Source organism: Centruroides vittatus, unplaced genomic scaffold (genome assembly GCF_030686945.1).
Source record: "Centruroides vittatus isolate TY-2023 unplaced genomic scaffold, ASM3068694v2 scaffold_435, whole genome shotgun sequence".
NCBI classification, from domain to species: Eukaryota; Metazoa; Arthropoda; class Arachnida; order Scorpiones; family Buthidae; genus Centruroides; species Centruroides vittatus.
Window position 1 is genome coordinate 7,778,425 of NW_027122708.1, and position 23,459 is coordinate 7,801,883.

At 26.0% G+C, this 23,459-nt stretch overlaps 1 protein-coding gene across 1 annotated transcript in view; it reads right to left on the bottom strand.

Moving 5' to 3' along the window:
* The window catches only part of LOC136989027 (unconventional myosin-Va-like), a 124,390-nt gene that overhangs the window by 11,425 nt on the left and 89,506 nt on the right, over positions 1–23,459 (bottom strand). Inside the window, exons 24-39 of the mRNA XM_067287069.1 lie at positions 23,143–23,399; positions 17,859–17,981; positions 17,557–17,730; positions 16,129–16,234; positions 14,699–14,888; positions 14,411–14,531; positions 12,343–12,420; positions 12,137–12,230; positions 11,369–11,515; positions 9,422–9,573; positions 9,253–9,342; positions 8,725–8,875; positions 2,069–2,208; positions 1,906–1,977; positions 1,480–1,565; positions 64–235 (exon numbers count right to left, since the gene is read on the bottom strand). Of these exons, the coding sequence (XP_067143170.1) occupies positions 64–235; positions 1,480–1,565; positions 1,906–1,977; positions 2,069–2,208; positions 8,725–8,875; positions 9,253–9,342; positions 9,422–9,573; positions 11,369–11,515; positions 12,137–12,230; positions 12,343–12,420; positions 14,411–14,531; positions 14,699–14,888; positions 16,129–16,234; positions 17,557–17,730; positions 17,859–17,981; positions 23,143–23,399 (2,153 nt within the window). The remainder of the gene's footprint in view (positions 1–63; positions 236–1,479; positions 1,566–1,905; positions 1,978–2,068; positions 2,209–8,724; positions 8,876–9,252; positions 9,343–9,421; positions 9,574–11,368; positions 11,516–12,136; positions 12,231–12,342; positions 12,421–14,410; positions 14,532–14,698; positions 14,889–16,128; positions 16,235–17,556; positions 17,731–17,858; positions 17,982–23,142; positions 23,400–23,459) is intronic.

The window sequence follows — 23,459 nt, forward strand, 5'->3', positions numbered from 1 at the left end:
ATATTGAACTATATATATAATATTAGAAATATATATAACATATAGCACTATTTCTGAAGTTACCTGAGCTGTTGATAATTTATCACACATATCACATATACTCTGTACATCTGCTTCTGTTTTTCTAGCTTGTAATAATTGAGATGCTTGAATAACAGGAAGTAATGTCTCAATTACTTCATTATATTGAATTTTTTGATCTCTAGACCATTGCTCCAAATGACTCAAGTTATACCTTTCATAAAATAGAAAATATTAATTAGAACATTTTATAAAAAACTTATTAATGCTAAAAATAAAAAAAAATCATTTAAATAAATGCATCAATTTAATCAAATATTAATGATGAGAACAATGAGATAAATAGCTGTATTAGTTTAAATAGTCTAGTAAACACTAAATTAGTTTGCTATATTATTATCAAATATAATAACATTAATAAATACTGCATTTTCAATGTATTTGATGTAGAAAAAGTAAAAATAATTTCACATAAAAGATTAATTTCTACATGATGTCATGAGATTGTTAGGTGTATGGTGCATGGGACTACCATCGCAAGGGAGCTAGACATTTTGCTGTTTTTCCTGAAGTGTGCTTTGTAACTCAATTTCATACTGAATGTCGAAATAAGCAGAATAGGATTTTTATTGCTACTTTAATAAAAATACCATCAAGTGGCAATTTTGGCACTATGAAACATGAATATTGTATATGTATTAATCATTTATATATGTTATTTTATTACATATCTATTATTGTATTTACTTACTCTATTTTTATCTTTTAATTTAAAACTGATTCAATGTTCTTATGTTTTATGTTCTATGTTATTTCTGATACATTTCTAAATCAACTGATTTAAAGTTTGTAGCCTGAGTATTGTCCTTAAAAATGACCAAAAATGTTAATTATTAAAGTTTTATTGCTGCTGTAAAAAAGTTTTGTGAGTGTTAATATCTACTGATGCAGTTAATTTTGGTTATAGGTTATTTTAAACATTTTTAAGAATCTTGCTCTCTCTAATAAATAAATAAAAACCTTAACAATATTATATATCCATACAATATTTTAATATAAAACCAAAAATATTCATTTAAATTTATATAATGATAAATTATTTATATGTAGTCAAGTAAATTATATAATACACAAGGCCAGATAATTAAAGGCTGGATGATCATAAGTCTATTGTATTTTTTTTTTTTTTTTGTAACTCTTTCCTCCCAGTGGGCACTAAAAGGGCCTCTTATAGCAAGCCCATTATGGGTTCGGCCAAGCCCCCAATGGGGCGGCCGGGTGGTGAGGGACGGGGACCGACATATCCGGACGGACCACCCCCCGAAAAATTCCTGGGATTTTTCGACCCGTCCGGATTCGATCCCGGGTCTCCCAGGGCGGCAGGCTGCTAACCTTGACCACTCAGCCATCCAGCCAGTCTATTGTATTTAGTTATATAAGAAATCAATGAAAATTTACCTGATTTGCATGCCTTTGGACCAATGACACATATCTTTTCTCAATAATAAATTGTTCAGTGCTCCAGCACAAATAAAATAAAATAACTGTAACAATATTAAAAATTTATATTAATAAATTTTTAATGACTTACTGAATTAATTGTTCAATTATAAAAAAAAATCATATTAAAAATTTATTTTAATAAATCTATAGGGTAGATGTACCAGTTTTGGCCAGTGTAGTACCAGTTCTGGCCAGAAAACAAATTTAACTTAAAAATATAATCACAAATGAAACAAACTTTTATTGTTAACTATGTGAACAGTTAACAATAAAAGTTTGTTTCATTGGACGGATTTGAATATGTGGTGATTATATTTTTAAGTTAAATTTGTTTTCTGGCCAGAACTGGTACACTGGCCAAAACTGGTACATCTACCCTACCTGTTTGAAAACTTGAGATATAAGTTCAGGATCTACACCATGCACACTTAGAATAACAAATACAGAGTTTAGCTGAAATTTAAATGAAAAATAAATTATTACAATATTAATTACTTCATCATCAATTCATTATTTCAAAGAAATTTATTATTTAATTTTTTACTTCTTCAAGCAACATAGCCAGTGCTTTCTGAGGCTCTATAAATGATTCTATTTCACGAGCTGCACTACATGATCTTCCTCTCATACCTGATGGTTTACTAGAAATACCTGGTATTGCTTCATGCTCTAAAATAGCAGGGACTAAAAAAAAAAAAATTATATATAAATTAGAAATGATTCTCATGAAATAAATTTGTTGTATTATGAAAGTAATAAAAGTACAGTAGAGAGTCGTTCATCTGAATCAATTGGGGACTGGGATTGTTCGGATTAGTGATTTGTTCCGATTACCGATTATGTATGAAAAAATATATTAACCTGTCCGATGTTCAAATTTTTCTCCGTTGTGTGTCGCTTCGTGTTGAATTTTTGTCAGTTTTAAGCCTAACGAAAATTTTTATAATAATAATCGAGGCTATTGTATCATTAAAAATTATATCTTTATTTTGTACAAACAAAATAAATATATTGAAGAATACAAAAACATGAAAATTATACTTTAGAAGTAATTCTAGTATCAAAAATGTTCGATTCAGCATGACACAGTCCGAATGAAAATCGTTCAGATAACTGGTGATTCGAATAATCAGGGTTCGGATTAACGACTCTCTACTGTGTATCAGTCATTTCAAATAAAAAATTATACCAATGAATAAAAATTTCAATATAAATAATAGATATAAAATATTTGTTTAAAAATGATTAAATTCTATAAACTTTTCCTTAAAGATTATAAAAATTGTAAATGTATAAATTGTATATTGGTTATGTTATTTCCAACTTTTTTTTTTTAACAAACTATTTAACACTAGCATGATTAATAAAATTTTACTTCTAGAATTAAATAATAATATTATTAATGTTTAAAAATCAGGATTTTTTTCCACAAACAATTGAGTATTTTTTCTACTAATAAAATAATATCTAATTAATTAGAAAAATAATAAATTATTTCACAAATAAAAAATATACTATTTTATGAAAAGATAATTCATAATACTGATTCACAAAAAATAATAATAATTATAGTTTTTATATGAATACATACAGATTTAAATCTTTAACTATAAACTTTACTTTTTCATAAAGATTATTATTTTAGTCTCTGTTTTCATCTTTTAAGAAAAAGTTCACATTATATTAAAAAAATTAAAAATGTTCTTTTAGATTCAAATAAAAAAAGTTAACTTGCATAATAATACAAAAATCAGGGGGCGTGTTTGAACGTCGGCGCTGCGAGTGACTTTTTCTGTGAACCTTTCATTTGTGCAGCGAAGTGGTGAATTACTGTTTATTTGATTAACTTATTATTAAACAAGTTTAAACTAACACTAACTAAGTGAAGGTAAAGGAAAAAGCAATAATACAAAAAAATAATAATATGCAAAGATCTCCAGTCAAGCGTGGAAGACCTCCACTGACCAGAACGAGGACAGAGAACAAACAAGCTCAACCAAGCACTTCAAGCTCCAAACTCATTACGGATTACGGAACACAACCGAAAAGTGATTCACAAGAAGGAACAAAAGAATTCTCGAATCAAAATATGGAACCTGGTCAGCAGAATTCATTAGGCTCAACAGGTGAGTCACCTAATATTAATTCAAGCCTTCTTACTAATCCAGCAAGTCAACTTGACACCACAACTGCACTTCTATGGACTAAAATATCAGATTTAATAAATGCTTCAAATGATAAACTGTTAGAACAAATGGTCTATATAAAAGAAGACGTAGAACGAATACGTCAAGATATACGTGAGACTAAGGAAAGACAGATATATATGGAGGAAGAAATTAAAAATATAAAACAACAACTAGAAAATCAAAAAAGTGAAAATGAACTAACGCAATTTAAAATAGACTCTTTAATTAATGATTATAATTATAAAAAAATAATTGTATACAAATATCCAAGCTCGAAATCCATATCTACGTTAGAAGTATATAACTTTATGACTAATGTACTAAACATTCACGATATAGCCCAAACTGAGATAACAGAAACAAACTTAATAACTAAGAAACCTAATACAACAGTAAGAATAACATTCAGCAATAAGCAACTTCGTGATAAATTTTTCTATACCTTTATTCAAAAGAAACAACAAAAAAACGCATTAGAAGAATGGGAAGATATGCAAATATCCCCAGATTTGACTAAAAACTCAAGGATAAGAAAGAAAAATTTACTCCCAATACTTCATGAATTACGAAAACAAAAAGACCAAGTTAAACTCCGTAATGATATATTAACGATAAACCAAGAAAAAATAACATATAGCCTAAAATTGAGCAAATTGGTTTATGTAAATAATTTTCGTCCTTATAGTAATCAAATAAATACAGACAGTTGATATCATGTTAAGCAAAAATATACGCAACATAACAAAGTCATAAAGAATAATCAAATGGTTTCCATTGCTAACTGGAATGGCCAAGGAATAAAAAATAAAACGTCACTAATAAATAATTTTTGTGTTAAATACGATCCGGATATTTTAGCAATTACTGAAACTTGGATTACTTCGAATTTGTATTATAAAACAAAATTTTTTAATAACTTTATAGTGGAATCGATCCAAGCACAAAAACCTACAGGTCCAGGCCGTCCAAGTGGAGGTATATGTATCCTTATAAAAAAGAACCTTGGTAAAATAATTGACATAAAAAAATTCAACAATTATATGCTACTTCTTATCTCATTACAGAAGCCTACTTTGGTAAATAAAACGAATAATTTAATAACATTATTAATTGCTTATATTCTGCCTGATGATCTAAGTACTTTAAAAAATATGTTTAAAACATTAGAAAGTTGGAGTCATATTTCTCCGCTCATTTTGGTAGTGGGAGATTTTAATGCAAGGATTGGTGAGTTAATAGATTCAAAATATAAAGGTGCCAATTTCAATATATCTAATAAACGTCTTTCGAAAGATAAACAAACCAACAGATTGGGTAAAAACTTTATCGAGTTGCTAACAGAACACAGATTGTTTCTTCTTAACGGCAGAATTCAACAGGATATTCCAGCTGAACATACTTGCTTGACTAATACGGGTGCTTCGACCATAGATTTCACAATTTGCTCTGAATTATTCTTAGATTGTTGTGTAGAATTTCAGACTACGAATTTTGATATTTCAGATCATTTTCCTACAATAGCAAAATTCCGTTTATTTCCTTTTGAGAATTCGGATTATATATATAACAACAACTTCAAGATAAAGTACAAATTGGCTAGTTATGAGTCCGAAATTGGAAATCGGTTTAAAAATATGCTAGAAGTAACTAATAATAACTGTGAAGAGGTATACAAAATAATGATGAATATCATGAATGATTATATAATATCAAACAAGGATAACAAATACGCGCAAAATAAAAATAAAAAAATCTGGTATGATTCCGATTGTTACAAAGAAAAACGGCGAAAGCAACAAGATTTAAAAATTTACAGGCAAAATCCTAATAAAGAAAATTTGATTAATTACAAAAACTCCAAACGAATCTACAATAACTTAATTAAGACGAAAAAGAAAAACTACTTTTGTAGAATTGAATCAAATTTAATAAATAATAGTAATAATAGCAAAATATTTTGGAATACTATCCGAAAATTTCGACCAAAAGCTAATCTAGGAGATATTAACATTTGTATAAGATTCGAAACTTGGAAGAAATTTTATCAAAGCTTCATTATAAAAAATTTAAAAGTTCCAATGGAAAGAAATATTAATTATTATGATGATTATTTAAACGCTGACTTGACTATGAATGAACTCGACGAAGTAATTCAAAAAACAAAAAACAATACTACCCCAGGGGATGATAACATACCAACCAAATTCTTAAAAATGCTACCAACGGAATCTAAAATAAAATTATTGAAAATATTCAATGCTATGTACAGCACATTGTCCTATCCTGAATCTTGGAATTCCATAATCATGACGATGATCTATAAAAAGGGAGACCAGATGGCTCCAGAAAACTATAGACCTATAGCTTTGTTATCTACACTTAGAAAATGTTTTACATCGATACTTGCAAAAAAATTTCAAAATTGGATCAAAATCAACGAGTTAGAAGCAGAATTTCAGTTTGCTTATACAAAAAATAAAGGCACCGAATTTGCGATATTTACTTTGCTAATGATTATTCAAATATATCTCGTAAAAAAACATAGAAAAGTGTATGCTGCTTTTATAGATATTAAAAAGGCATTCGATTCAGTATATGTACCTTTTTTACAACAAAAACTTAAGGAGAGTGGTGCTAGTTCTCAATTTACAGGAACAATATCAATATTATTTCAAAATTATAAAATAAAGATCAAGCACGGTAAAAACATTCTTCCACCATTAACGCATTCACGTGGTATTCTTCAAGGAGATCCATTATCTCCACATTTATTTAACTTTTATTTGAAAGATATAGATCATCTTTTTTCTGAAGTAAACGATGGTATACTCATAGGCAATAAAGCATTTCATTATATTCTCTTTGCTGATGACTTGGTTGTGGTAGCACCGACAAAAATTTCTCTCCAAAGGAAAATCAATCAATTAAATTCGCATTTTAAGTCTAAATATTTAGCAGTTAATCCAAGTAAAACTAAAATAATTATTTTTCGGAACAACAGTAAAATATCTGTTAACGAAACAAAAATTTATCATGAAAATATCCTGCTACAAACTGTCAATGAGATAAATTACCTAGGAATTAATTTTGACTGGAACTTAACATTTAAATCGCACATTTCTAAACTTAACAATAAAGTCAATCAAGCAATCGATAATCTTTTGTTTTTATGCAGCAGATTGAAAACTTCTGACTTAAGAATACACATGAAACTTTACAATTCGATTATTAATCCAATGATATTTTACGCCAGTCCCATTTGGAGCTTGGATTATCTCTACAAATTAGAACGATTCCATATTTACTATCTACGCAGATTATTTCAGTTAGAACGGACAATACCCGGATATGCACTACGTCATGAAACCAATCGTATATGGTCTTTCCCGTTCATATTAAAACGAATCATTAAATTTTATTACAGACTCAAATTCAATAGTGACAACAATTTGATTGCTCTATATCATGAAAACATCAAGCAAAGTAAACTTCAAAAAAATAAACAGCTATGGCATAACAAATTAAAAACTATCTTCAACTCTTTTGGAGTATCAGAACTACTATTTCAAGATAACATTCAAGATTGGAAAACAGGCTACTCACTACTTTTAAACTCAGCTATGGCACAATCCATAAACAAAGATCAGTTCTCATTACATAGCAGTAAATATCATCCGTGGTACTTAGATATATTTAAAATACCATCAGTTCAATCATATATGTTGTATTCGGTAAACTTGAATGTAAAACGCTTTATAGCACAACTTCGTTTAAATAAAAATTCGCTGTATGTTAACAACACTTACATAAGCTTATCAACAAAATGTTTCTTATGTAACTCCGATGATTCAACACCTTATCATTTAATATTAAAATGTCCAAAATTAAATGATATTCGTGAACACTATGACATAACTCGAACTTATAAATGCAATTCGCTAATAGAATTGTTAAAAAACTTCAACAAAATGGGTAAAAAAGACTTATATAAAATTTATAACTATTTTTGTAAAATAATCGACATTTATAAAAACAAAACAAACTAACACTAATGAAGTATTAAAACATGTTATTATTAATGAAATAGAACAATAAAATTGTAAGATTCAAATTAAAAATGTTTGGAATGTATTCGCGGAAAAATAGGTGTAAATTAAAATCAAAAGTATTGTAAAGTAAAAAACAAGTAAACAATGTAAATGTAACCCCCTTGTAATAGGGAAGAAATTTCCAATAGACAATAAATGATGATGATGATGATGATAATACAAAAATCAAATAAAATTTAGTAAGAAATTACTTAAGTAAAAAAATTACTTGAATAAAATTAAAAACAATTACCGTATTTACTTGCATATAAGACGAGGTTTTTATTCATTTTTCACTGCTTCAAAAACCTGGGTCGTCCTATACATGTGAGCGAAAGATTCTTTGCATTTTGCAATAATTTTTGTGAACTGTGTATTCACATTTTTTACCGGATACTTACCCTCTTGTATTCAGAAACATATTTTATCTGGGTCATTTCAATCGTTCTTGTGTATTGTCAGGATTAATGATGAATAGCAATAGGAAAAACAAAGCTTTTAAATTGAATTCCAATTTGGAATTCCAAAATCACACAGGAGCCCGATATAAGTTTTAATCCATTCCCTCGAGAAAACAGATGATTATTCAGAAATTAGAATTCAGAGAAATTCATAAGTGTAATCGACAGAGTGGATTCGACTGTTAAGAGTTGGCAAAAAAAAGTTCCCAATGTCCAGCTTTATGTAAACAAATTATGTTGTAGATTTTACAAGATTTTTCTTTGATGTTTAAAATGCCAGTAATTTTTGCAGGACAATGTGTGCATTTATGTGAATTTGACATTTTATTTGTGATTAAATGAAATAAAATTAAATTGTATTAATAAATCTAATTTTCTTTATCATGATCTTTAAAGTCACACCTTGTCCTATATGCGAGATCGTCTTATAAGCAAGTAAATACAATAAATAGTTAACTCTACCAATTAGTGGTTGCACTTTTTCCTCCATAATTTTAATGACGGCTTGATATATCCATACTGCTACATCACTCAGTACTTGACGATATTCTGAGAGATCAAAATTTCTAAGGCATTGTTCATTTTGTTTATTTGCATTATTTGCTTGAAATGCCTATAAAAGTAAAACAAATTGTAATATCTGAATATTTTTAGAAACATCGTATTTTAGTATATATTTTAAAATTTACATCATTAATACATACATTACACCATATGTAATATTTTGATTTATAAAATTTTGAAGACATTATTTATTAAGTGAGATTTAGAATATGACTAAACATAAACTAAGCATAACCATTACAATGTAAGGATCTTCAATTTGGTTTGTTTAATCAAACTTTTATCCAACTAGAAAGACACTTCTCATCATGCATTTTATATGTAGACAAAAATAGCTTTTTAATAACTGCATCAAAACAGAATTATAAATCTGAAGTATTAGTGACATCAAATTTTAAGAAAAATATATAATATATATAATTTTACCTTGTCACCACTATATTGCTTTAAACTATGGAGAAGTCGACAAGTATTTCCCAACCATAAAACTGTATATTCAAGATCTTCATGTTTTTTCTGTAAGTAGTGCATAAAAACAAATTTTTAATTTATTGGATAATACATTTACTTCAATTTACAAACAAAGTTTTCTTACTTTAATTAACCGTTTTATTGCAAAAATTGTATTATTTAGTAAGCTAGTCACTTTTTCATCATCATTAATATAGTCTGTGTGACGAATACACATAAAAAGAATATAAGCTGGTAATCCAGGTAACAAACTAACTGCTAGATTTGGTTTTAAATCTGAAAAAAATGCAATAACTGGATGTTACAATAATAATAATATATATATTTATTCATATAATGCAAAATTAAAAATCTTTTTGATGTTTGATTGTTAAAATTTTGAGTGTTTAATTTAATTTTTTGTAGTGAAATATTACAAGTAGACAAGGTTTCATCAAATATCCTAAAAATTTTGTCAAGTAAATTGGGAATGCTCTATCAAATGATGATATATTCAACTTCTGGTATTGGTTGGAAATGGGCTATCCAGGCTAAAAATTAAATTTTTAAAATAAAACATGGTCTTTTTTAATTTAGATTTGGATTAAACTCAAAAAAATAAGAATTTTGTCTAAAACATTTTTTCTGAAAATGACTACTGACCACAAAGTGATTTTGAAAATGGGGAAAAAATTAGACTGCAACATATTTCCTTATTTTCACAAAGTATTTTTATTAACTTACCACCATTGATGTAGGCAAACATAATAAAAATGTTGACACAATAATCATATGTAATCAATGCTGAACTAATAAAAATTGTTACTACTACTAAGTATTTTTGTTTGTGTAAATACTTCTAGAATAACCAATTTGGCACTGATTTTTAACTGTTGTTAAATCAAAATGTTCAAGCTGAGAACTGTTTTAACTAATACAAGTTTCTACTCTGCTTGAAAAAGAATTTGTTGCTCATAGAACTTCATAGGACATGGCTACATAGATCAATATAACATCTTTGATAGATAATGAAACTGAACTGAAAATGAAAACTTCTTTGAAATGAAAATGTAAACATAAGTGAATGTTTACATTTGTTGACACTGAATATTCAGCCAACTGAAAAATATCATAATGAAATGACTTGTAATAAGATTTTACCAAAAAGAATTCACTACATGTTCAAGATCACTTTACGATCAATGGAGATGTTTTCAAAAAATAAAAAAATGTTTGAGAAAATTGTCTTATGTTTTTCAAGTTTAATCCAGATCTAAATTAAAAAATACTGTGTTCTAAAAATTTAACTTTCAGCCTGAATAGTCCATTTTCAGACAAAACCAGAAATTAAAAAGTTCACCATTTGATATATCAAACCTAATTTATTTATCATAATTTTTAAAGTTTTTTGATGAAATTAATTTTCCTTTATTTTAAAATGGATGTATGGATAGTCTGTTTTACCATGTATATGTGACATTGTACAGTTGATGTATTTATGTGAATAAATACATCAACTACATGCGATGTGGACAATAACAAACTAAGATGAAAAACGGTTCTAGCATTTTGAAAACACAAGTCTTTGTAGACTTTTTGGACCAGTCTAGAATAATGAATGGGGAAAAAGAATTTTTCTAAAATTTTACTCTCAAAAAGTAGGACATGCGAACAAAGTAGAGCATTCTAAAAAAGAAGGAAAGTAGGAATCTGTTATAGATGATGAGAATATGCTATTTTGCATGCTAAATTTTATTCTTTGTTAAGAATAAAATTCAACAGAAGTGTTTTTAAAAGAATGCTTTGTTCTAAACATTTTCTGGAATATCTGAAGATTGTTTTCTTTAATTATATTGTAAAAACTTGATAAAGATAATAATAAACTAAACAAGAAATAACTAGATAATAATATCAAATTTAAATGTAAAAATATATTTAAAATTTTAATGAAGTTTATTTATTTAGCTCAAGCTTCAAGCTTAAATTGCAAATTTTAAATTAATTTTATTTTAAACATTCTATAGAAGTAACTTAATACATGCTTTTGAAAACAAAGCACTTTATAGACATTAATATTCTAATATTAACATACCAGTTATTAAATTTTTTATGATTATGGTTTCATCTTCTTTTCTATATTCAAACATTCCCATGTATTCTACTTCTTTATGTTTAATTATAGGCATATTGTTAGATTTTTCTTTTGTAATATCAAGTGATTTTGTATTTTCTATTCCTCCTAGAAAATATAAAATTAAAAAAAATACAAATCACTAAAATATTATTATTATGAAACTTGGAAACTTGGTACAAGTGCCAAGTACCAGTCATCATTCATTTGCATTTCTGTAATTAAATTATTGGGATAACCATCTTAAGTCATTTTTTTAAAAGGAAATATAAATATAAGCAATTTTCCAAGATTTGCATTAAGATATTTGTTTATCTCTATGATAGCTCTTGCTTAGCAATGTTAGGCATCTGTTTTGCCAAATCATTTATCATCATAGTTTAAACAAACCTTAAAGGATTATAATGTTTATAAAAATTATTAAAGGATTTAATGTTTATGTTATTTAAAGATGGTTGCATAAGTTACTGCTTAAACTACAGAATAACTCTCTGTAGAATAAACTTAACCTTGTCACTAACTACAGAATAAATGTTAACTGTCTAAAAGTAGCTGATTAACTTAGCAATTTATCCAAAAAATTTGCATCTGTGCAAGCTTTGAACATAATTCTGTATATTAAGGTGCATTTAACCTTGAGATTAAAACTCATGCAACCAGCCTTTAATAATTAATAAATATTTAGGAACTAATAAATCAAAACTTTTTAATATTACAAAAAGATATTACCTCCATTCTCCTTTAGTTTCTTTGCATAAATTTTTAATTGTTTTTTTAGTTTTTTAATATTTTCTGAAAGATTGTCAATTTTTTCTCTGAGATCCTAATAATATATTAGAAAGGTTGATAATTTTAATATGCAATATATATATTTTGTAATTACTTTTTAATCAATCATATTGAGACTGTACAGATGAAATTATTTCAAAACTTACCACATTTTCACTTGTTAATCTATTTATTTCATGTTGAAGAATTGCTTCAGTTTGAGCTTGAGGAGTTTTCTTTAAATTCTATTAATAAAAAATAAATTATAAATAAAACAGTTTAGATATATAGATTGAAATTATTTTTATAATATTTTTATTTTATATTATATATATATATATATATATAATATTATAATTTATTATAAATATATTATAAAAATAAAGAAATACAATTTCAATAAACAATTATTTTAGACAATTATTGATTGAGTACATAAAACAAATAAATCAATGAATTATGATTTCTTAAGTATTATTAAATTCAAACTTTATAATAATTTAAAATTTATCTAGAATTTTCTTGAATAGTTTGTCATTATGTTGAACACAGTAAAAGAATATGGACACAGTCTTAGACTCTTACAGTTCTTTCAGAAAATGAGTATAATACAAAGTTTTAAATCAACCTCCTTAAACTTTCATATACTACTAAGAGGTTATTACCAACTCCATCAGGAAACCCTATGTTAGAAGATTACTACCTATAGTAGTAACATCAATCCAGATTTTATTCTTTGTAGATAAAGTTGATTCACTTTAATATTTAACAATATTTAATTTAAATATTGTTAAATGCTAAATGTAAAATATTTAATTTTGTTATCTAAAAATTCAAACACCAACTTCAATTTCCTTATAAAATCAACCAGTGGTTTACTTTAATCGAACCTTTTAATAAAATTAAGTATTCAAATTTTATATCCCTGAATATAAATGAGGTTAAAATGAACAATTTTTAAACATAATTACAACCATAGCATTTATTCTTTTGATGATGAATACAACAGCTATTTACCATATTTACTCGCATATAAGACAATCTTGCATATAAGACGAGGTGTGATCAAAATAAAGAAAATTAGATTTATTAATACAATTCTAATTTTATTTCATTTAATCACAAATAAGATACCAAATGCACACATTATCATGCAAAAATTACTGGCATTTTAAACCAAGGAAAAATCTTGTAAAATCTACAACATAATTTATGTAAAGCTGGACAATCAAAAACCTTTTTTTGCCAATTATTAACAGTCGAATCCACTCTCTGTCAATTATACTTATGTGTTTCTCTGAATTCTGGTTTCTGAATAATCATCTGTTTTCATGTAGGAATGGATTAAAACATATCAGGCTCTCGTGTGATTTTGGAATTTCAATTTGGAATTCAATTCAAAAGCTTTGCTTTTCCTATTACTATTCATCTTTACTCTTGACAATACACAAGAACAATTCAAACGACCCAGATAAAATATTTATGTTTTAAATTCAAGAGGGTAAGCATCCGGTAAAAAATGCGAATACACAGTTCACAAAAATTATTGCAAAACGCAAAGAATCTTTTGCTCACATGTATAGGATGACCTAGGTTTTTGAAGCAGTGAAAAATGAATAAAACCTCATCTTAGATGCGAGTAAACATGGTAATCTATTCTGTAAAATCAATAGAATTGAAGATTCAAATTCACTAATTAAGTTCTAGTAATGAGTATAACCAAGTTTAAAATATGAAAACTCAAGATCAATCATTTTCTGTTATATAAAACTAAGTATGTAATATAACTGTTAAAGTTTTATAAAATATAAACATTCAATCCAATAACCCAAATTTTAATTAACGCCAAACAATCTACCAGATTATCAGGCTATATTAAGTCTAATTTTAATAATTAAGTATAAAGTAATTTGACTATAGGTAGATGATTAGGCTATTATCTCTCAATAAATTTAATAATTAAAAATTAACTTATTTATAATTATTAAATTTATCAAGAGATGGTGGCTTACCTGCCTATCTCTAGTCAAATTACTTATATTTAATTATTAAAATTAACCTTATAGCCCTAATATAGCTTGGTAAATTGGCTTTATTTAAAATTTTATTTTTAGTTTTTAAAACACACACAACAAAACGAATTTGTTAAAGATATTTATAATAAACTACATTAAAACATAAATAAATAAAATTACCTTAATTACAAACTATATAAATATATTTACGTATACCTACTTGACTAAGTAGTTTTTGTTGTCTTTCATTATCTTCTCTTAATTTTTTAATTTCATGCCTTAGTTCATTTTCTGATGTAACAGCTTTTGATTTTTCATCTTGTAATTCAGATTCCAATTGCCTAAAAAAGTATAGAATTAGCTGAAATTTTATACAATTACTATAACTTTATAATCTTAACTTAAAATCAATCATCTATCTATTACTGAATCACTTTCTAGAGTAGAAAAGTAAATTTTTAAAAATTTTTAAACATTTCATAAAGTTATTAACAAAAAATTATTATACCATATTAATTTCTTTTGTGTTTCAAAAGCCATAAGCAGTTCTCCATCTTCATTAATCAGATCAACATTTTCTCCATAAAAACCTTGAGCAACTGATTTTAAATCCAAACTTCGACTTGCAAGAACAGATCGTAATTGAATACATTCATCCCTTCGCCTTTCTAACTCATCTTGAAGACTATCAAATTGATCTACAAATATTTATCTCAATATTAATAATTATTAATTGAGTTCAATAATATAAATTATATAACTAAGTATAATTAAGAATAGTATAGTTATAATAATTATTTAAGTTTTAAATATTATCACTAGAAGTAGTAAGTTTATAATTTAGGACATTTAAAAACTTTTTGACATTAATTGAAAAAAATAAAAGCAACATTATTTAAAATGAGAAAAATTTAGAATGTTATATTATAACCTATTTGTGTAATATACTATATCCTTTTGAATTTATCATCATTGAAAAACACATTAAAACTTGATTTTTATGACCAGAATTAATCAAGCCTTTTCACATTTATCAAAATATTATCAGTCATTAGAAAAATTAATAAAATATATAGCACACCAAAGAATATATATTATTAGATATAAAAAATTCAAACTGGAGAACATATTTACAGATAGTCTGAACAATTTTCAATATATAAATATAAAATAAAGATTTTTCAAAAATAATAAATTAATATAGCTGTATAATTAAGAATTTAAATGCAGCAAACTCTTGAAAGAACAGCAGTTGAAACCTGATGCAACACTTTCAAATTTTTGCTATCTCAAAAGTTTTCATTAAATAATGAATCCTATCAGAAATGAATAAGATAAAGTAAGAAGCTCTTTTTAAATGTTCTTTGTCTTTAAAAAGATGCATATATCACAAAAGAATTTTTGAAATATTTTCAATAAACCCATGAAATAGAAATGTATAAAACTACGTTTATTAGGAAGAGACTTCTGATAAACATACAGTGAAAGCCTTTACATTATGTTTTTAACCAATTTTTATTGGTTTTAAGGATTTTATGTTTTTAATACCTTTACCAGTCAATTTTTTTATACATAATATAACCAAAATAATTTTATTTCTACAGTTTTACTTGTTCTACCCACTGTTTTAATAATTAGTTATTCCAATTGTTGCTATAATTATTTTTAGTTTTATCAATTTACATAATAAAATAAAGACTGAAGAGGGGCATAGAGCCAAAATGCAAATCCATTATTAATCATAAAAAATAAATCTACTTTTTCCATCAAAAGAAGTGTTCCTGTATGATTTGTTCTCAGTAGCAACTTTATGCTATTTCCAAAGAACATACAACTAATTAAGAGAACAGCAAGCAATCAAGTGATATTTTACATTTTTATTAAACTTAAAAAAAAATTAACTAAGTTTATTATATTTTATATAATATAAATAAAAACCTAATAATTCTCTTGTTTGATTTGAATTATCATTTGATGTCAAAAATCTTCTTAAATTATTTAAGTCTTCCTTCATTTTGGCATTTTCTATTTCCAATTCTTGCAACTGAAATATAATTTTCAAAAATAAAAAATTTTGCATTACATAAATGGTAAAATACACACACGTATTTTGTATTAATAAGTTTAAAATTATATATACTGTGAAATATAAAATTATATATATAAACTTATTTATTTACTTTACAAATTCTGCATTTAATTATATGCCAATGTTTCTGGTATATAAAATTATTTAATGAAAATTAGTGGAAATAATAAAAATTATATTTAGTATTATATTGCTAACAATTTATTTAAGAATATAGTAATTTAATATGATTAATTGTCATTTACTAATTTAAAAATTATCTAGTATTTTTTTTACTTTTAAATTGAAAACATTAACATACTCAGAATATCAAAAATTCGTTGACAGAAATTGATAAAAAGATAAAACAGCATGAGAAGAACTAATAAAATCATAGCCAAAATATTCACAGAATATCATAAAATTAAGTCTAATGAAAAATTTTCAAATTTTTACATAGTTTCATCTACAAACTTGTATTTTCTAATTTATTTTCATCAGTTAGTACTATAAAATCATGGAATAATGACATGAGAAATGTCACCTTTGGAATATCCAGTTATATTTGAATATCTTATTAAAAGTAAAGCCTATGATTATAAAGAAACACTCAATTAATTATAGGAGTCTTGACTCTCATAATTATTTTTCAAGTGGTAATGTAGGTAAAATTTTAATTAATTAATAACTTGTCACAAAACACTTGTGTCCTCAGAACAAATGTAGAGCCATCACAAACCCTATCTGCAAGTAATTCTGTATGAACTTGTGTGTCTAATGATGGCAAAGTTATTTATCTAGCTGTATATACTTACATGCATGGCTGGTTACCCTTCTTTTCTTAAATTGTCATCATGTGGAAATGAATGTAACTGGAACAGTTGAATACATGGATAATCTTGATGCATCATGTTTTCATGTACTGTACATCACATACAGCTTTACACAACTTATAAAGTGGTTTATGCCTGGCTAGTATGGCAGCCAACCACTGCACAATATCTACCTAAACTGGTTTTATAAGGCATGTCACCAATGAAAAACTAAAAATTGCAGACTAACAACTAGCAGTATCTTAATTAATGGTTGCCGAGGCATACACCCTTATGTAGAAGAATTCAAAAATACATTCTGGAAACTTGTAGATTAAAGAATATTTTTCATGATTTTCAATTATGTAAAGTATTGTACAATCTTTTCAAACAGAAATATATTGTATGTGCAAACTTACAAATAAAATAATGAAAGATAAAAACATTAATAAAAAAATCAGTGTAAAAAAATAAAATTAAACTAACACGAATCACATCTGTTATGAAACCTTGATCTTTTGGAGATTCTTCTTCTTTTGCTTCTAGTCTTTCAAGTTTTTTCTCTAACCGAGATTTTTCTGCTTCTACTGATTTTAATTTTTGCTGTAGTTTTAATATAAGAGAAACATCTTCTGGTTCTTTCCTTATTTCATTATAATTCTATAATAAAAAATCTTAATTAATTTTATGGCAAAATATAAGAGTTTCAATTATAAATTTACATTAATAAATATAAATAAATAATAATTAAAATTAACTCTTATAATTAAAGAAAATCAAGTCTTTACCTTTTTTTCATCATTATCAAGAATGTTTTCTTTATTTGAGATTATTTGTTCCCATTTAATATCATCCAATTTAATGTAATTTGAATTTGTTTCTTTACTTCTAACAGAACCATATCCAATGTCCTAAAATAGAATTAGAATTCAAAATAATTATCAAAGCGATGGAGTCAGAATCTATTCTTTAAAATTTACTTGTTAAAAGTATACGGAAAATTATTTCCTTTCTATTCCGACTTATGGATCTCAAATATAACTAAAAAATTTTTTTCAAAACATTTATAAAATGAACTTAAAAAATCTTAAAGTTAATAAAAAGTTATAACGAAATTAATTCGCAGAGAAAAAAATATCATTTATTACTTTAACAATGCTCCTAAATGCATTTCGCCTTTACCAGGCCTCTTCAGTAGGTTTAACATTACAAAGCTCATTTCTCGACAGTAACTCAGTGGAGAAAACCACTTAAATGATTTACAAAGACTTCCCAGCATTCCGCTGTTAACACTCCCGTATTCAAATTTACATTGTTACTTTGCATAATAATGGCAAAGTGTTCTTTAACTTTTCGTTTTACATTATTTTTCTCTCTAAATACAATTTTTAACTTATTAACATTTAATAATTGTAATATAAATGTTAATAAGTTAAAAATTGTATTTAGAGAGAAAAATAATGTAAAACGAAAAGTTAAAGAACACTTTGCCATTATTATGCAAAGTAACAATGTAAATTTGAATACGGGAGTGTTAACAGCGGAATGCTGGGAAGTCTTTGTAAATCATTTAAGTGGTTTTCTCCACTGAGTTACTGTCGAGAAATGAGCTTTGTAATGTTAAACCTACTGAAGAGGCCTGGTAAAGGCGAAATGCATTTAGGAGCATTGTTAAAGTAATAAATGATATTTTTTTCTCTGCGAATTAATTTCGTTATAACTTTTTATTAACTTTAAGATTTTTTAAGTTCATTTTATAAATGTTTTGAAAAAAATTTTTTAGTTATATTTGAGATCCATAAGTCGGAATAGAAAGGAAATAATTTTCCGTATACTTTTAACAAGTAAATTTTAAAGAATTAGAATTATTTATTTATAATTCTTAAAAGTACATTACTAATAGAAATAATAAAAATATTATTAATGTAAATGATTTTTTTTATAAACAATGACTCTATATCAAATACAATGAAATTAAAATAATTATAAATGAAAATTCAGTGTAATTATGTAAATATGCAGAATTCTAAATTAAATATTTATCAAAGCAATATCATTAGAATTATTGTTTAATTTATGATGTACTACAATGTGCTAATGTGATAATTAAAATTATCAAAAATTCATAGAAAATAATAAGATTACATTATTTATTTTTCTTCAAACTAGCTAATGATATATATTTATTTTTCTTCAAAAGTAAATGATATAAAAGCAGTTATTAAAAAGAAATGAACTAAATATTTGATATTATTTAATACCATACTTTTTGTCACTATTTCATTATTACTATTTTCATTCTGAAATGGTATCAGTATGTTTATAGATTATATTCCTTTACATAGAGTGTTTATGAAGATCACATGCAATTTTAAATTTTAATAAGTTTGAATGTACATATAATAAAAGATCACAAATAAACTAACAATGAGCAACCTTTTTTGGATGAGGGGCACAAGGAAATGTCATAGGCTTTTGGCAGACTACAAACATTTCTTATGGAATTGCAGGCTTTAAGCCCACTGAATACAAATGTATAATATTCCATAACCACCAGTACACTAAATACAAAAATATTGTATTCTAATGATATGCAAACTACTAACATATACTGTAATTTATTCTCATCTTTTCAGTAGTCAAGTTTAACTTGAATGTTCTTTATGAACATCAGCTTAATCAGGGTTGCATAATGATATGAGACAGAAAATAGGAAAATAAAATTTCATTGCCAAAAGCCTCGGGGATTACATATTAGAACCATGTATCATTTTGTATCAAATAAATAACTCACTTCCATTTTGTAATTAGACTTTTTTTTTTTTTGCTTAACTCTTTTAGTTTCTGAGTTAGTTTTCTTTATTTCTGTATTTTGCCACTAGGATGCCAAAATTATGTTTAATGGACTGCACATGGTCACTTTCTTATAGGTACCAATTACTTCTGTGACACTATGACAAGTGATTTAAAGTTATAGGGGATGTACAAACTTTCCTTTGAGCTCTGTATATATTTAAGCATTCCAAAACAGTAAAACACCTTAAACTACTTTAGTTTTTATAATGACATATTTTTATGTACAGTGGAACCTCTATATTCATCATTAATCTGTTCCTAAGAATCTAACAAATATGGAAAATGACAAATTTAGAAACAATTTTTCTCATAATAAATAACTTATATTCAATTAATCTGTTCCCATCCTAAAAAAAGATAAAAGAATAAAAATTTTGTTGTTTGTAAAACTATCTTTATTGTACTAAATAAATACAGTATAGTGGTAGAAAGAGAAGAAGAGTAAGGTTATTATTGTTTAGAAGACATACCATCAATTAAAACATTAGGTAATTCCAATTATGATCTCAGCATATTAAATTCTTTGGCTAAGTTGGAAATACTAGAGACATTGCAGCCGAAGTTTTCATCTATAAAATGTGAACGTCAAACATTGAGCGCCGCCATCTTGTATGTTTAGAAGTTTGATAATGGCATTTGGAATGTCGAGCATTATTCCAATGACGTTCCAAATGCTGTTGTCAAACTTCTAGGCTTAGAAGATGGCACCGCTCAACATTCAACATTCATGTTTTAGAGATAAAAACTTCAGTTGCAACCTCTCTACTTTGTCCATTTTCAGACTTAGCAATAATTTTCTTTTTATCTCTATTGTTGTTCTAACAGCTTTCCTTTTTTGCTGTTTTTCTTCAGTGCACTTTGTTGGAGCCATTGGAACTTGAGTTTTTGAAAATAATCAATGTGAGAAACCAAGAACACACATGATGACTGCACAAAGCAGACTGATTAACTACAGCTAGCTGACATAGTGTTTCCAACTGAAAATTCAAATTTATAGCTAAACGTTTTAATAAAAATATTCAAATCATATTGTTTCCATTAAAATTGTTTGATTTTTTTATATCTAGATAGCATTATAAAAATAGCTAGACCATTATAATTTAGGTAATTTGCATAGCTAGATTGTTCATAAATCCATAAATCTAGCAAAAAATTAGCTAAATTGTCAACACTAAGCTAACATGGCTAGCTGATCGGCATAGATGTGTGATTGTAGTGCCACTGCCGGTCTTGGGAATGACAACAAATAAAGAAAATACTGATGAATATGGGGGAAAAGTCATCAATGTAATGAATATCAAATATTACAAATATAGAGGTTCCACTGTATTTCTATACTAAAAGAATTCAATAGTTGAATTTTCAAGAACAATAATTCTGGTACTTAGTATTTTCGAATACTCTGACTTAAATTGGATATTTAATATTTGGGGAAGTATTTAATATTTTATTTTGCACATATTGAACTTCAGTATTTACTATTTGTATCTGAAATACTTTAGTATTATGCCCAACCTTAAGCACAAGTGCCAAAACAATTTGGAATCAAGCAAATGGACATAAATGATATTTCATAAAACAGAAAGAATCAAATGATACATTCATATTCTTATCAGGCTACAAAACAGCTAATTAATTACTAAGTTATTGGCAATTTGGACTAAAGGTAGGCAGTTAAGTTGCCATCTCATTTAACATGTTTAACAGACCATTAACAACATTTATCAGGTTTGATCTTATATGAAAACAGAAATTTGGAATTGACAAGACTGATGATTAAAGAGAAATTTATCCTAGATTGGAATGGAATCATACCATTGGCTATACTACATCAAACTATATGTTGCAAAATCTTAATTTTAAAGCAGAGGGCATGCAACACCACTACTGGAAAATTAAACAATATGATAAAACCTTATTCAAGTGATTCAAATGATCTAAAAAAAATTTGAATACAAAATATTTTAATGATGAGTTTTGTCCCATTTCTATTTGAAATACTTGAAAAAAACTAGTAAGAAAACAAGCTGAAATATTAACAAGTTTTAATATTATAGTTTTTTCTTAGTAATATCTGTCTAGTAGTTATTTTTTAATTGATTAATTGTTTCACAACCAATATACCTCTTATTTCACTACAAAACAAATCCATAATTGTTATAAAACTTTTTAATAAAATTTGAATTACACACTTATTAATAATTTAAAACAAAAACCAATTGTTAAACAATCATTAGTAATTTGGGAAGGGAATACAGTAAATAGTAAACAAGCATGAGAAAATGCTTTAATATTAATAAAAATATAAAAAACAGAAAACAAAAATTAAATTGTTATAAAGCAGAATCAATTTACTGTAATCATGGATATTGGTATCAGTTGTTTAATGTTATCAAAATTTTTACATCCCAAACATAAATTAAAATAATAAACATGACTCTAATTTCTTAAAATAACAAAATCTGCTTTATTCTGCTTGCATTGAGTAAGTTTCTTTACTATTTTCAGACAATCAAGCATATTGCCAAGAGATATAAAAGTGAACTGATGATGGGCAGGGCATGATTGTCTAAAAAGACTAGAAAAACTATTATTCAATGTAAGTGAGCTCCAATAAAGCAGATATCATCATCATCAAAGTTAAAATATGCTTATAAAACTTTGCTTATTTTAATCACAGTATTATTTTCAGGTAAATATGCAAAAACTTGTCTTTTATTGTATGATTTGTCTCAACTTGTGACTGAAAATGCCAAACTATTATCACTCTTAATCAGTGATTTAAATGTTAACTGTTTGCAGTACAGTAGTTTACATTGTTGGAATTATATGCTAGCTATTGGCAAAGATGGAACTGTAAAAACCATCAAATAAAAAACATTGATGAATTACTATTAATTAATTAATAATAATAATTATAATAAATAAATCTGTAAGTTATACATTTTTGAATTGCTTGACATGTCCATTCAATGTCAAGTCAATAATACTAAAATTTCCCTAATTATTACTTTATTTACTTATCCCATTGTTAACATTCGGTTATTGTTATCAGTATTATCAGTATAGGAAAGTGTCAAAGTGATTATAGTAAGCAGATTCTACTCTATTAAGAAAATATTAAAAAAGAAAATGAAAGCTAATAAATTCATAATACTATTTAGTAAGTTCTATTATTTAATCAATTATAATAAAAAGAATATTGCTTAACAATACCTCATCAGGAATGTCAGAGATGTCATCACGAACAATTTCAGTAGTATCACTTCTGATGCTAATTAAACTAAGGTTTGAAGGAGTACGATTATGTCCTACATTACTGCCTTTAACACGCAACAATTCATTTTGTAAATTCTCAAAACGCTGTTCTAATCGTGCATTTTCTTTTAATAATTTTTGATATGATGCTCTTTCGGCACTGAATTCTTCAAGCAAGAGACGTTTTTCATTTTCAATTCTTGTTTTCATTAAATCTTTTGAAAAAATAAACAAATTATTTAAAAGAAAATTAATAAAGAAATCAATAAATGAAT